Genomic DNA, 14,282 nt, shown 5'->3' with positions numbered 1-14,282 from the left:
CACCACGTGCACAATGTTTTAATTATATAATTTGCACAATTTGATTTTATTTTTTATCTTAGTCATTGGATATTTTAACTTTTTATGCAAAATAAAATGAATTTTGCCTGGATCCTAGTGTCAGAATCCATTTAATTTTGTATGCACAAAACTTAATTGCCCTTTGAGTTTAATAAAGATGTATTATTCTATACTTTTTGAATATTTACTTGGTTTAATTACCTTAATCAAATAATATCTGACTCAGAAATAATTACAATAAACATGCTTCAAATGACTTAAAAGTGCTTAAAATTAGAACACATTAGGAAATCTTTAAAAAGGTTTAAAATTATAAAAGACTAATAAAAGCTGTTTTATATTACATGGAGCGGGTTTCATTATGAAGCCAGAACTGATGACATTATGATGAAAATTTTGCTTTTGCATGACACTGCATACATGTCGCTATGTATCCATATACCAAGCAACCTACCTAGCATATAAATTGAGGACGAGCGCAGGAAACAAAACAAAAAACAAATACAAAAACAATATAAAAGAGCATCTTTAATGTACAAACTGCATGCTTGACTAGGTGGTTATAATGTTTGAGCATTGTTGGTCATTTTATCAAAACGTTCTTTTTAAATCCATAATAAATGAACAATCAAAATGAAATTATGAAATTTAATTTGCCAGGGTGAATGTAACACAAAGTTGAACGTGCAACATTACCTACTCACTATTGCAGTATTAAGAAGATGCGTCTGTTTTTTTGCAAATTTTAACAGTTTATATCTTTAGTTTCTATTCAAACACTGTTTCTAATGCAAGTAAATAACTTACTTATTAAGAATAAAAAAGGGAAATAAACACCCTAACAGAATATATAAAATACTCAGCTAAACAAACAACAACAGTAAAAGTTACAGTATGTAAAAGAAAAGAAAACAGAAAAAAGAAAAATCCTGCCGCAGCTAGTCATTCTATGAAAACAGCCGAAAAATATGTGAAACAATAAAAATGACATTTAAGAATATGAACACACTGCAAGTAAAGTAACTTTTCAGATACTGGATGGCTTGACTACAGGAACGATGAGTTGGGGATGTAAAGTCTTTGGGCAGAGGAGCAGGAGATGGGTAGAGGAGGCGAGATGGAGGCCATGGGGTACGCTTGGTAAGGCAGAGACCTGCATCCAAAGGACAGGAAACCAGAGGCAGAAGGTGCGGGAGAAGAAACATTCACAGGAGAGCCAGGGGAACTGATAGAGCAATCTGTTATGGGGAAACACACACACAACCTTTAACATGTACGTACATACTGAAAGTAGTTTGCACAATATATTGGTGTTAGACAATACATTTTAATTTATCTGTAACAATCAATTTAGGATATATATCAGTTGATATTTAATAATTTACACTACCATTCAAAAGTTGGAGGTTGGTGAGATTTTTAAAATGTTTTTAAAGAAAGTTTCTTGTGTTTTTTTTTTTTTAAATACCGTAAAATAGTAAATTGTGAAATATTATTACTATTTTAAAAAACTGTTTTCTACTTCAATATATTTTAAAATGTGACATGATCCTTCAGAAATCATTCTAATATGCTGATTTGGTGCTCAAGAAACATTTCTTATTTTTATCAATGCTGAAAACAGTATTTGTGTGGAAACTGTGACATTTTTTCAGGACTTTTCAGGACTTGAAATAGAATTTTTTTGTACCATTGTAAATGTTTTTTTATGCAACTTTTGATCAATTCAACTGTCTTTCTTAATAAAAGTATGAATTTCTTAATTAAAGTATTCTTTTTTTAGTTCCAGCCATGACATGAAAGTAATTATCGTCTTATACCAGGGGTCAGCATATGGCACGTGCCAAAAATTAGCATGCAGAGGGATAATCACTGACACATGACATGACAATAACTAAAGAGGTGTAGGCCTATGTATTTAATTTAAATAAAGTCCCTAAAACTTGCATATGGATGTACATTTTTAAGGTAATCATTCCCCATAGTTACACTACAGCCTGTTTTATTAAGTTAAAAATACTTTTAAAGTGAGAGATTTTAACCTGAGCTGGCACACAGATCGCGCGGATGTGTGATTATCTTTCTGCGTGCCATAAGGTTGCCGACCCCTGTCTTATACTTTATGTATCGGCCAGAATTTTAATATCAGTGCACTCCTAATTTCAATTTGTATGTAACCTGGTATTCCTTTAAATGTTGTACCGAAAAGAAAATTACAGAAACCAGAGAACAACTGAGAGAAACTAACCCAGGTTCCAGAGTGCATTCTGAGCAGCAAGCTCCTTGGCATCCTCTAATATGGTGCAGACTTTATCAGGCATGAAGCTGCTCCTGGTGCTGCTGATGACTACTTTGTAGATGAGCAGTATTTTCCCCTCCTGTCCGGCTAGGGAGTAGAGGTGATACTCAGGCAGAGACCAGTCATTCTTGTGGCAGTAGTAATCCAGCAATGATACAGCTGAGCACAGCTGGCTGGGCTTCAGGGTGTTCAGGCTGACTGGGACCAAAGTGGATCCTGGTAGGAATGGATACGCACAGCGATCCAAGTCCACTGCATACGGGCTGCCCAAGTGAGGCGGCAGGCTGAGGGGGCGTGCAGATAACCCGTCACCCATTGCTCCGGTTCCAAAGTTCACATCATCTCTGCTTTGGAACAAGAAGCTGGAATCACTGTAGTTTCCGCCAGCTGCCATTCCATTGTGGCTACCCCGTGGTCCGGATCTTTTGTTCCCATCTTTGCTGACAGGCTTGGCAAGAGTCACCTCGATGGGCGAACCATCAATAACTTTCCCATTCATGGACTCAAGAGCAGTTAGGGCATCCTCACGGTTATAGAAGTGGATGAAGGCATAATCCGTCAGCTTCTTAACACGTTCCACAGAGCCAGGCTTCAGGCGTGAGAACTCAGAGCGAAGCGTCTCCTCCGTGGTGCTCAGCATGAGGTTACGAACATAGAGGACTCGCACTCGTTGCATGGTTTCCTCATCTAATTCCTTTTCAGGCTCTGCCCAGTCAACCTGGATGGTGTGACCCCACAACTGAAATGTTCCTGAAACATAGAGTGGACATTGACACACAGCTAGTTGCGTATTTGTGAATAGTTCTAACAAGTGTAATGTTGAAGTGTCATGCTCAAACCCTTGTGAAATATGCACCCGCTAAAATTGAAACACCGCCCACCAAATTGGTTACACTTTCAAAATAGTGTGATAGTTGCATATTTTACATTTTTATTCGCAGCCTGCTTGATTACTTGATTACTGCTTTTAGTAATCAAGCAGTCCTGCCTGCTTGATTGCTACAAATTATTGTCCTTTAAATAAAAAAATAAAAAAACAGAATAGGCTACACTGTCTACAGTGGACACACATAGTGTCCAGACGCATCGAAAAATAATTTGCTCCCATTATAATAAATTAAGTTTCTATTTTTGGCATGCTTCTCCAGCCACTTTATTCCTATCTGTCTGAAATAAAATAATTTATTTACAAAATATTATGTGTGGGTTTTTTTTCCACGGAATTTTCCTTGGATTTTCCGGAAAAGATCACTTGTTTTACTTCCATAACCAACTAGAATATATTCAATAAGAAAAATAATGAGGAATTGACTGAATTGTGAAAAGTTGTCATTACATACCAGCATGTACCCAGGTGGCTGGAGAAAAAGAGGCATGGTTGGCCAGAGGGTAAAGTAATTTCAAAAGGCATAGTGAGTTTTTCTATTTTGATTAAAGATTGCAAAGCAGTGAAAACTAATATATCAAATATATGAGCAATAGAACTAATGATGCTTGCCATATCAAGTACCACCAAAAATAAATCTTATTGTATATTTCCACTGTGCTTTTGCACCTGGTATGAGTTTCCTGCGTGCCATGGCAGCTGCCTTGTGGGATTCATACTCGACAAAGGCAAAGCCACGATTCTTCATCCGGTCCATTGCACTGGGATACACAATCACATCCACCACCCCTTCAGTCACCTGGATTTAGAATTGCAATAAAAAATACATTAGACATTAGATCACAACCGACTGTTATAAAATGTACATTTATTTTAAGATTTTTGTTCACAAGATGGTGCTTGTGAACATGTCATACATTTTTAACAGTTCTGTGTAGTTTCTAATGTTTGCAGTCGTGTGATATACTGACCTTCATCATTTCTTCTTGGATCTCCTCCTTTTTCTTGTCTTTCGGGATGGAGCCGATAAAAAGGCGGCAGTTGTCCAGACTTACACATACTCCTATGAACTTTCCGGGGCGGATTTCGAAGTTGTCCAGGAGCTGGATTGCACGTTGGGCTCCCTCGCGCGTTGTGTACATGACGAAGGCGTAGCCACGGTTCTCCCCACTGAACTCCATCATCAGACGGAATTCGTAGATGCAACCGGCCCTCTCAAAAACAGGTACCAGCTCGTCTTCGTACATGTCTCTGGGGATTTTACCCACAAACACCTCACATCCTCGTGGAGGAGGGGGGCCCTCCCAACCTGAGACATAACTTTAGTTCATTATTATGAACACCACTATCTGATGAAACTAAAAATTTCAAAATTTGTATTATAGCATTCCAGTCTTCATTTTATTACAGTTATGTTTTACAACAATATTATTGCACATTTTATGGTACATTATGATACAGGCTAATAAAAAAATTAAAGATGATTAATACATCATAAGGAGTGGAGCAATTTAAACTTTCTTGACTACTTACAAATCATATTCTTATAAATCAATCTAATTGTAAACTGTTGAAGACAACATGAAATTATATTTGCAGTAATTTTACCTTCTTCATATGATGCAATGATTGATTTTAAGCAAGAAAAAGCATTGGCTGGAGCTTGATTCTATCAATACTGAAATTATTGGATTGTAACGAAACAGAATAAAGCTCATTGTAAGTTTGTAGTCATCTGTGGAGAGAATGGACATTTTGTCCCAGGATCCAGAGATTTTAGAAAGGCTGATTTATCTACATCAGGTGCTTAAAATAATACCTAAATAGCTATTTGGCTACTGGTCAACAATATTTCTCCATTCTGGCCCATACATAAATTATTCATGGGGCCTAACTTAGATGATATCTTGTATGTAGTTTCCATATTACCTGGAGGTGGACCACCAAACTTTCTCTGTCCATTTTCCTGAACCATGCTATAGCCTGTCCTGTCCATCAGGGATAAAAGAGCAGCTTCTTTCGAGCTGTCCATCATACTGTTCTCAGATGACTGAATGCTGTTGCCTTCATCCATGATCACGCTACCAAAAAAAACCGTTGTGTCAGGTATCACACTTGAGCCTCTCTATTTATGAAAGTTCAAATGACGTACGTATATATATGTAGATAAGTAGGCCTACTAAGTAGAAAAACGTTAAGATGTTACACACAAATATCTATGTTTATTGATAAAATTACAATTGACGAGTGTGAGATTTAAGGCTCGCGTAGGAACGCAGCTTTTCTCAGCTAGCAAACACAATTGTTAGCATCATAACTATCGACCTGTCAAGTAACAAAATAAACGTTCTTATACGAATTTAACGTCCATTTTTTATGAAAACACCAATAAAACTGCATAAACCAACAAAACAATTCACTACTATATAAAACCTTCGAGAGTATTAACAAAAAAAAAGTATGTCAGGACTTTGAGGTAAAAAGTTAATATTCAGAACAGAACAGCCAGACCATTTAAACGAGCGGGAAGCAAAAGGGTCAACCAAACTAGTTTTCTAAGTCGAATATATTTTATATACCAAGCTGTGAGTGAATAATAGTATTATGCGAGTAATGTGTGACACACTTCTGTTATCAGCTCTCGTAAAAATATCACTGGAATTGTTCAAACTGATAACTTACTGATGCAATTAAACTGCTTCTCTTACCTTTTGGTCACACAATAAATGAATTAAGAAACGTAAATTACGGGGATAACTTTGTGTGACACTTGATGATCGACGACGATTCGATGTTGTTGACAAAATGTTATTGTTAACGTTACGACAAACACTAACTTACTTAGCCTAACGTTACCTGACGGTCGGTCGTGTTTTCAACTAGCTAATGAGCTGCCCGCCCGGGCGTTTTGCAGCAGTGCTGTATTTGATCTGCAACTTACATTTACGTAATTAACGTACAAGAGGTGGGAAAATAAAATAAAAATAAGTGCATGGAAATCAAAATTCTGAGGAAAATCTGGGAGAATTATGCAAAAAATATAATATGGTATTTATTTATTTATTTCAGGTTGATTGCTTTTTCTAGTAAGTCATCTCAATGGCAAAAAGTGTCCCACTATTTAGGCTGAGTACCATGGTTTTCCTAAATATATGGCATTCTTTAAGTAGCTACCTTCAAGTAGGCTATATATATATATATATAGGCTATACATGAATAGACAACATTTACAGACAAAAACATAAATGTCCTTTAATTAATAGGCCTACTGATATGGCAATAGGCCTATTGTAAGTCACAACATACAGTATGAAAATAAATTATCTGATAGGCTATTAACATGACAATACTGGAAAGATCACATAGGTTTAATTGAAATGTCTTCTTTGTCCTGATAAGTCTTAAAAAAATGTGCTAAGTAATGAAGCACTATGTTGAACTAAATAATGAACAATGGAAAAAAGATATTCCAAAAAATATCCTGTTGTCTCCAGACAGTTGTTTGACACAGCTTCAGGATGCCATCCAAATAGTGCCTGGGATGAAAACCGTGGGTAAAATTACAAAGATGGACACAGATCCCAGATAAAACATAATGAACAAGCACAACAGAAAACTTAGAAGAGAACTTGTCTTGCTGCACACAATCTTGCGCACAGCTTTGCAGAACTGTTGGGGAGAAAACAAGAATTCCAAAGTTTAGAATTTTGCATTTGCATTCAATTAAAACAATTTTTTTTTTTTTTTAAATGAGAAAGGTCAGTTGAGGATCTTAAGTCTCTCTAAACACTGACAGTAATGACTTTCTTTGGTGTTGCATTGGTGAAATTTTCCCAAATGGTGTTATAAATGCATTTTTTTTTAAATGTCACCACAGATTTCCATTCTCATTTCCATTTAGGCCTAATGGAAAACAGATAATTTAGAGAGCCTAACAAAACAAAAAACAGAATAGTTGTCCTTTGATGAGCCTATATTTTAGATTCTTGTGGCAAAATCATATCCACCACAGTTGGAGAGTGGTTAGTTTTGTCATGCTGTTGGAATATCATCATCTTTTAGACTGAAAAAAGAAAGAGAGATGATGTGTGTGTATGCAAAGAGTTTCAAAGAGATTACTGCCTGTTGCCTGGAATCTGCAGATTAACATTCTTGCTCAACACCAACTGGAGCAACTGAATCATAAATATAAATAAATAGAACAAATCACCTCTAATGTTAACGGTCTAATAGTCTAAACTCATGTTCATGTCTGCCTGTTCTCTTCCACTTCATAGTTTTTATGCACCGATTATATGCAACTCATGTTGTTTTTTGTTTGACCTGTTGGTGAACCAAATCTTTTGTGATTTAAGCAGCTTTAATACATTTCACTTACAGACATCTGAGTGAATATATATACTGCTATAACTGATATATTTGCTATTTTACTACAACCCTACACAATCACCAACAATGTCTTGCATGAAAGTGATTTATATTTCTCAATCACATTACATTTCTTAACCTAATTTTTGTGCGTAATCCCATTTGCAATGGAATTAGACATGGTTCATAAGCTAAAGATATGTATATCCTAATTTCAAGACTTTTTAGTCTATGCAATATTTTTGCAAAAGTGTCAGTCTCCTATTGATTGAAAGTAACAACATAGCGAGAGATGAAATGCTTAAAAATGGTCTTATGGTCACAAATATACTCTACCAAAGCAACCCAAGAAAGTCTATTTTGGTACTGAATATTGAAGTTGTTAATAATACTGAAGACTTACAAATTTCAGAGCTTCAGATGAATTATTTCAAGAATACATGAAAATAACCTCTTTATTTCTTTTGATAGATTTCTTTTGAACATGCTTATCACAGACTTCTGATTTTGCTCTCTCTTCTGAAACATCTCACCTGGTAGGTCTGAAAGCTCATGTTGGTGCCGTATCTGCAGTACATGACATAATGCTCACAGTTGTACCACAGCAGACTGTAAGCCACGGAGCCCAAGAGCTTCTCAGCTCTTCTAGCCACCTCTTCTCCGGGTAACGGTGGCCGACTGCACACCTTGTCCATATGGTTGACCAGAATCTCTGATCCATATGCAAAGTCCTCCACTGAGTCCACGCGGACACTTGCTTTTTTTGCTATCACACCCAAAATCAGCCGGTTGTTAGTCACCATTTTCTCAAGGACCTTCCGTTCAGTGGTCAAGACTGGCAAGATATCAGGAATGAGGTGAGCCACACGGTTGTCCCCCAGATAAATTCCAAAGTGTGTAAAGAGAGTTCGAGGGACCTCTAGCAGATCTCCTCTTTTATAAATGGAGATGTCATGTTGGACCACTTGCTGCTTCTTTTTTTCTTCAAAGATTGTGGCCACTGCAATATTAAACAGGCTGAGGAACTGTAGGGGAAACATCCTCACTGGAGAAGTGGTGAGCTTCTGGATGGTCTGGCACCTGCAGGCTTTATCCCAGTCGAGGCAGACTCGGGAGGGGGCGTGAGGATTACAAACCCAGGGCTTTTTTTCAGAAAAAAGCTCCAGAATAAGTACATCACATGCCCATTGAAACAAACAAAGCATAGTTACCCAATGACTCTGTAGACCTTCTCACCCTTTTTGGATAAAATTGCCTAATGTTTTCTATATCTGGAACAAAGAAAGGTATTGCTGACTGTATAATGAACAAATGTTGCAGCAATGCAGATGTAAGTCCTTAAAACCAATTACTGACTTGTTAAAATTTTTCAAGATTCTCCTTGGTTAAGGTCTCATTTTGCAATGAACAATGAGCAATATATTCCTAATCCTAACATGCAAGTTCGAAATGTTCATGTTCGTTCATAGTGCATAATCTAATGTTAACAAATGCAACTTTTGATCTTAAAAAATGTACTAATAAATGTTAAGATCAACATTAACTAAGATTAATATAAGCGATACACAGAATGTCCATTGTAGTTCATGTTAAAGTTACCATACATTTTTTTATTTAAAAAGTTAAAGTTGCATTTGTTAACATTATAATGCACTGTGAACTAACATGAACATTTCCAACTTGCATGATGTATGAATACTGAATATTGCTCATTGTTAGTTCATGTTGTAAATGCGTTAATATTAGACCTTATTGTAAAGCGTAACCATTTTAGTTAACTACATAAACAAACTAAACCTTATTGTAATGTGTTACCAATAAAATCAACTCGTATGCCGGCTCACCAGAAAAACATAAAGGGTATTTGTCAACACTTTGAGTTAAATTGTAAAAATTAAAGTGTAATTATAAACTGTACTTTTTTTAAAGACTGAAACAATTGGTTTTCATTTTCTTTGGCAAACATCTGAAAATAAACCCAAATGCAAATATAGAAGTAAATTATTTATTATTACACATCATTTTAAGGTAAAGTAGTTACACGCTACTACATGTACTTACTATAGTAATAAAATATGCATAACATGTAACTAATCCTAAACCAAAGCCTAACCGTAACATGTATTTTTACATTTAATTAATATACTTATTTGAGTACGTACAATACAACTACTTCACCTTAATAAAGCGTAACCAATTAATGTTATTAAAAAGTCTCATTTATGTTCATTCTTTACTGTACATGCTTACTGTAAAATAAAGGTTCCAAAAGGGGGTTCCACAGAAGAACCATTTTGGGCTCCCCATGTTGTGTTTCTCAACCCTGGGGTCACTAAAGATTTACGAGGGGTCACGAAGTTTGAGGGTTACAAGTAGGGATGTAACGTTTACCGACACACGATACAATTCATTACAGTTTAATATTTTAGTCATCATTAAAACCACATTTGATAACCAGGATTTGGACAAACTCTCTGTAAATATTGTCCATTATTAAGCAAAGTTAGCAACGGTCTCTCATGCAGGCGCAGCCTCCAGCGTAGGTTTTATTCTAAAAATCTAAATTTGGATAATAAGCTATTATAAGCTCACGGAGCAGATTAATTAGCCTGCCTATAATCGTTAGATATTTTGAAGAATGCCAGTAACCAAACAGTTGGCCCCTGCCCCACAACTGTTTAGTTACAAACATTCTTCAAAATATTTTCTTTTGTGTTCAGCAGAAGAGAGAAATTCATACAGGTTTGGAACAAATTGAGGGAGAGTAAATGATGACAGAATTTGTATTTTTGGGTGAACTATCCCTTTAAGGATTTTGAACATTAGGGGTCTCCTGCACCTTTCAGTGAACCGTTTAAAATAACCTTCTTTTTTTCTTAGTGTGAAGAACAATATAATAATAATAATCTAAAGATCTTTTTCCACTAAAGAACGTTTTGTGCAATGGAAAAGTTCCATGGCGGATGTTAAAGACTCTTTGTGTAGCCTACCTCTGAAAAGAAAGTGATACCTGCGCTATTATCACGGAAGAGCATTTAAGGCCAATATACCATTTGATTTGATATTTATTAACTTGTTAACATTGTACAGCATGTTTTCATAAAATGTCATACAAATTTACAATATAAAATGTTAATATATGAAGGTAAAAAGAATGAAAAAGATTAAGTTATCAATAGCTAAAAAATACAACTGAATGTCAACAGCCGCAGTGACATGATAGGCTACAGCAAAAAAAAAAAAAAAAAAAAAAACCCTTTTTGATACATTAAATAGGCTAGTTCGTGTGGGTTTAGACTTGAAGTGTCTCTTATCCAGCCATCCACAAGATGAAAGGAATGATAAAGGTTAGAAGTGCGGTGGACGGCGCAATTCCAAGAAAAAACATGGAAAGCATTCCGATGACAGTGGTTAGAAGAACACTCCTCTGGTCCCGGATTACTGATTTTAAACTTTCACAGAACTGTTGAATGAAAGAAAGATGGGATAGATGAGATTCAGAGCACTATAACAAACAAAAAAAAAGCAAAGATTCGCATCTGAGACGGTGCTGCTAAGTTTTTCTGGGCGGTAGTTACATCTCCCCAAACCCACTTGCCACTGAATGAAGCTGTTGTTTCTTTTTGCGCTAAAATGACCCAGATTTTCCGGTCAGCCAAATGACGTGAAAATACGTTCTCGGTGGAGATGGATGTTAGGAATTAAAGAGGTCGGTGGAGCATCCAACCCTGCGCCAATCTGGCATTTAGAATCTTAAAGATTTCATAAAATTATAGGCTATTCGAACGAAAATTAGCTTAATGTCTACACCTCTTCCTAAATGTAATTTATAATTAGTCACTTGATATTTTTGGGGGGCTTAGCCTATGCTAGTAGGCTATAGGTGATTGTAGGCTACTTTTTTTTTAACTGTAGCCTAATTATATTACAAAAACAGGAGGCCTTAGGTATTTAGTTTTTTTTTTTTGTTTTTTTTTACAAATATTATAGGTCTATTAAATATTAATAAAAACGTTCGTTCGCCAAAATCTAAAGTCAGGAAGCCATTTAGTTATCATGTGACAAGAAACCCGCAGAGAAGACCCGGCCTACCCTGATTACTGCCAGTGCAAGTTTTTTTTTTATATATATATATATAGGCTATAAAAAATATATATTTTTTTTATGAAAGGTCATGTTTTAATTAGTTCACATTAAACATAATAAGAAAACTTATTAAAAAAATGTGAAAAAACATATTTGTAAAAAAAAAAAAAAAAAAAATCTCATGAAAAATTAAAATAGAATGAAAAACAGCGTAGGCCTATTTTTGTAAAAAAAAAAATAATAATAAAGAAAAAAAAGATTTCGGTTCTAATATGTACCAATGCAGGCTAATATAGGCCACATAAACTTTTTTTGAGGTAGGCTATAGGCTATGAAAAAAGGTGTAACTTTTGAAAGGGTACCGCCCCAGTGACAGCTTTTTGTACCCTCTATTCTGAGTGTGAGGTACAAAAATGAAAGAACACATTAATCACATTAGCCTTGAATTAAGTTTGTGCAGAAATAAGATTTTATAGAATAGTCTAGTAGGCTATGTAACTTTTTTTTTATCGACCCTGTACAAAGTTTTGCATTTCATTTTATGTTTATATTAATTTTGCTAACCCTATTTTAAACATACCTCGCTAATGCATTAATGTGCGTGTCATACAAAGAAGAAAGTCAAGAAATTGGCAACATTTCATTATTTATTAGGCTATCTTTTTTTATCTAGTGATATCGATTCGTCGATTAAAAAAGGTGCTGGAATACAACCCCGTTTACCTTGTCTGTCTGCAGGCTGACCGCTGTCCCGTAGCGGCAGTAAGTGACAAAATGTTCGCAGTTATTCCAAAGAAGACTATATGGAATATGACCGATAAGTTTTTCAGCTCTTCTGGCGACCTCCTCTGCGGCCAGCGGCTGTTTTCTCAGGGTAGTATCCATTGTGTTGAGCAAAACAGGGGATCCGAAGGCAAAATCCTCCACCGTGTCGACCCGTATTGATGCATACTTGTAGATCACGCCGAGAAGCAACCTCTTGTTTGTCACTACTTTCTGGATTTGAGATGTGTTGCTCGTCAGAACCAGCAGTATGTCAGGCATAAGGTGGGCAACTTTGTTGTCACCGAGATAAATGCCAAAGTGAGTGAACAAAGTGCGAGGAACCTCCAAAAGATCTCCGCGCTGGAAATAAGTGCTCTCCTCGCGATGCTTTGTGCATCTTTCTTGTTTAGATGAAGTGGTTCTGAAAAAGTTCAAATGTGCAAGCAGGAAGGTTTTCTCCAACAGTAGAGCAAGAGAATCTAACATTTTGCAGTGCTGCTCAGGCTTCACTTTCCCCGTTTCGTTTTATTCTAAGGAGCAGCGGTCCTGCATGACGTCAGTGCGTTAGCTGGAAAGACTATTGGTCACTATTGATGAGCTGTAAAAATGTAAACGAAAGAAAATGGAAATAAAACCTGATGATTGATTACCTGTAAGATCATATAGCGACGGTAAAATAGGCATGCGTCACGGTAAAACAATGCATTTTAGTTTATAAGTAAAACTCACCAGGATGCATCCAGAAATGCTTATAACTGTTTAAGTTTTACAGTAAAGTTCTGGTTAACGCATTCTGTTTTTGTTTTGTTTTACTGTAGACAACGTTTTAAAAATGTGTAGAAAGAATACATGCAAACCGATGCATGTATACATATATTTAAACATACATACACGCGTGTATATAATTTTTCAAATTCAGGTTCTAAAAATCAAGTCAATTTATTCTTATGGCTATTGCTCGAAAATGAACAAATAAACTAGTTCAACTGAATGTCTCTGAGCTACAGCAGCGTCTGGGTTTTCTCTGATGTAGGTACGGCCAGGGTAGATGAATGTGGAAAAAGTGAGAGCAGAAAGTTTGCCCAATGGTGGTTTGAAGTTGAGAGCCGGTTCATGCCATGTGGCAATAATTAAAGTCCTCAATACGTTCACCCAGACCGCACCAAACAAGAGCTCCTTTTAACCAATAGACCAGTTTGCGGGCCGTGCAGACAGAGCACATGTCAGCACTTTATTAAAAGTCCCCAGAAATGTAGCCATCACATTTCCAAAACAGAAAAGGATTGAGTTCAGCAGCACTTCTAATGAATACCAATAGCACCTAATGGTCTTAACTAAGTGTGTCAATGGAATGAAAACAACCAATTGTCTTGTAAATAGTCCAGCTCCATTCAATACTTAATGCAAAGTTTATAAAACCCACATTGAGCTTAAGAGGACATTAAGTGGTAAAAGTTGTAGCAAAATGATGCAAAACAGTCTTAACTCAGAGATAAAGGAAAGGATTAAAGCTGCACCCTCCCCCTGAGGTTTACTTTAGTGGGAGAGCGATGATGGACAGGAGGAGAAATCAGTGTCAGAATGGTAACAAAGGTGTCCCAGTGAGGGCAAAAGCTGAATGTTGAAGGATTAGTGATTACTTGGTGCTCTCTCGGGGCTGTTGCTTGTTTGAACAGCAGTGGAGCGCTGAAAGATAGCGGGTGATAAATGACAAGCCATTTATCTTCCTTCCCTGTTTTGTCCCCCAGCATCCCAAAGTCTGAATGTGACAGCTGAATGCGCTTGTGATAAATGTGCGAGTTTTGAGGGAGAGTGATTTCAGTTTATGCGACCGTGTATGTGTTTGTTGTGAATGAC

The 14,282-nt window shown here is 36.3% G+C and overlaps 3 protein-coding genes across 3 annotated transcripts; all 3 read right to left on the bottom strand.

Moving 5' to 3' along the window:
- Positions 1-529: 529 nt before the first annotated feature.
- rbm46 (RNA binding motif protein 46) lies at positions 530-6,054 on the bottom strand. Its single transcript, XM_081361074.1, has 6 exons — positions 5,915-6,054; positions 5,136-5,287; positions 4,178-4,515; positions 3,876-4,005; positions 2,270-3,070; positions 530-1,259 (listed from the first exon to the last, which is right to left on the bottom strand). Exons 2-6 carry the CDS (start codon positions 5,278-5,280, stop codon positions 1,069-1,071), a joined length of 1,605 nt encoding a protein of 534 aa, XP_081217200.1. The 5' UTR covers positions 5,281-5,287; positions 5,915-6,054; the 3' UTR covers positions 530-1,068.
- Positions 6,055-6,719: 665 nt separating this feature from the next.
- lratb.2 (lecithin retinol acyltransferase b, tandem duplicate 2) lies at positions 6,720-8,614 on the bottom strand (the record flags this gene model as incomplete). Its single annotated transcript, XM_081361697.1, has 2 exons — positions 6,720-6,875; positions 8,108-8,614. The coding sequence occupies 2 exons, from the start codon at positions 8,612-8,614 to the stop codon at positions 6,720-6,722; spliced, it is 663 nt and encodes a 220-aa protein (XP_081217823.1).
- A 2,009-nt stretch (positions 8,615-10,623) lies between these two features.
- On the bottom strand, positions 10,624-12,911 carry LOC308688108 (lecithin retinol acyltransferase-like; the record flags this gene model as incomplete). The annotated part of the gene is made up of 2 exons (XM_081360996.1): positions 10,624-11,037; positions 12,384-12,911. The coding sequence occupies 2 exons, from the start codon at positions 12,909-12,911 to the stop codon at positions 10,885-10,887; spliced, it is 681 nt and encodes a 226-aa protein (XP_081217122.1). The 3' UTR covers positions 10,624-10,884.
- Between the last annotated feature and the right edge of the window lie 1,371 nt (positions 12,912-14,282).

Source organism: Scardinius erythrophthalmus (genome assembly GCF_964197995.2).
Source record: "Scardinius erythrophthalmus genome assembly, chromosome: 3".
NCBI classification, from domain to species: domain Eukaryota; kingdom Metazoa; phylum Chordata; class Actinopteri; order Cypriniformes; family Leuciscidae; genus Scardinius; species Scardinius erythrophthalmus.
The sequence above is the reverse complement of the archived record's forward strand: the minus strand, read 5'-3'. Positions and strand labels throughout refer to the sequence as shown.

What these genes read in the sequence shown, in the direction of transcription:
- rbm46 (XM_081361074.1), bottom strand. Translation starts at nt 5,280, where the DNA reads ATGGATGAAGGCAACAGCATTCAGTCATCTGAGAACAGTATGATGGAC. An exon ending in ACGCAGGAAACTCATACCAG is followed by an intron (nt 3,071 to 3,875) that starts GTGCAAAAGCAC and finishes TCTATGTTTCAG; the next exon opens with GAACATTTCAGTTGTGGGGT. An exon ending in GAATGCACTCTGGAACCTGG is followed by an intron (nt 1,260 to 2,269) that starts GTTAGTTTCTCT and finishes TCCCCATAACAG; the next exon opens with ATTGCTCTATCAGTTCCCCT.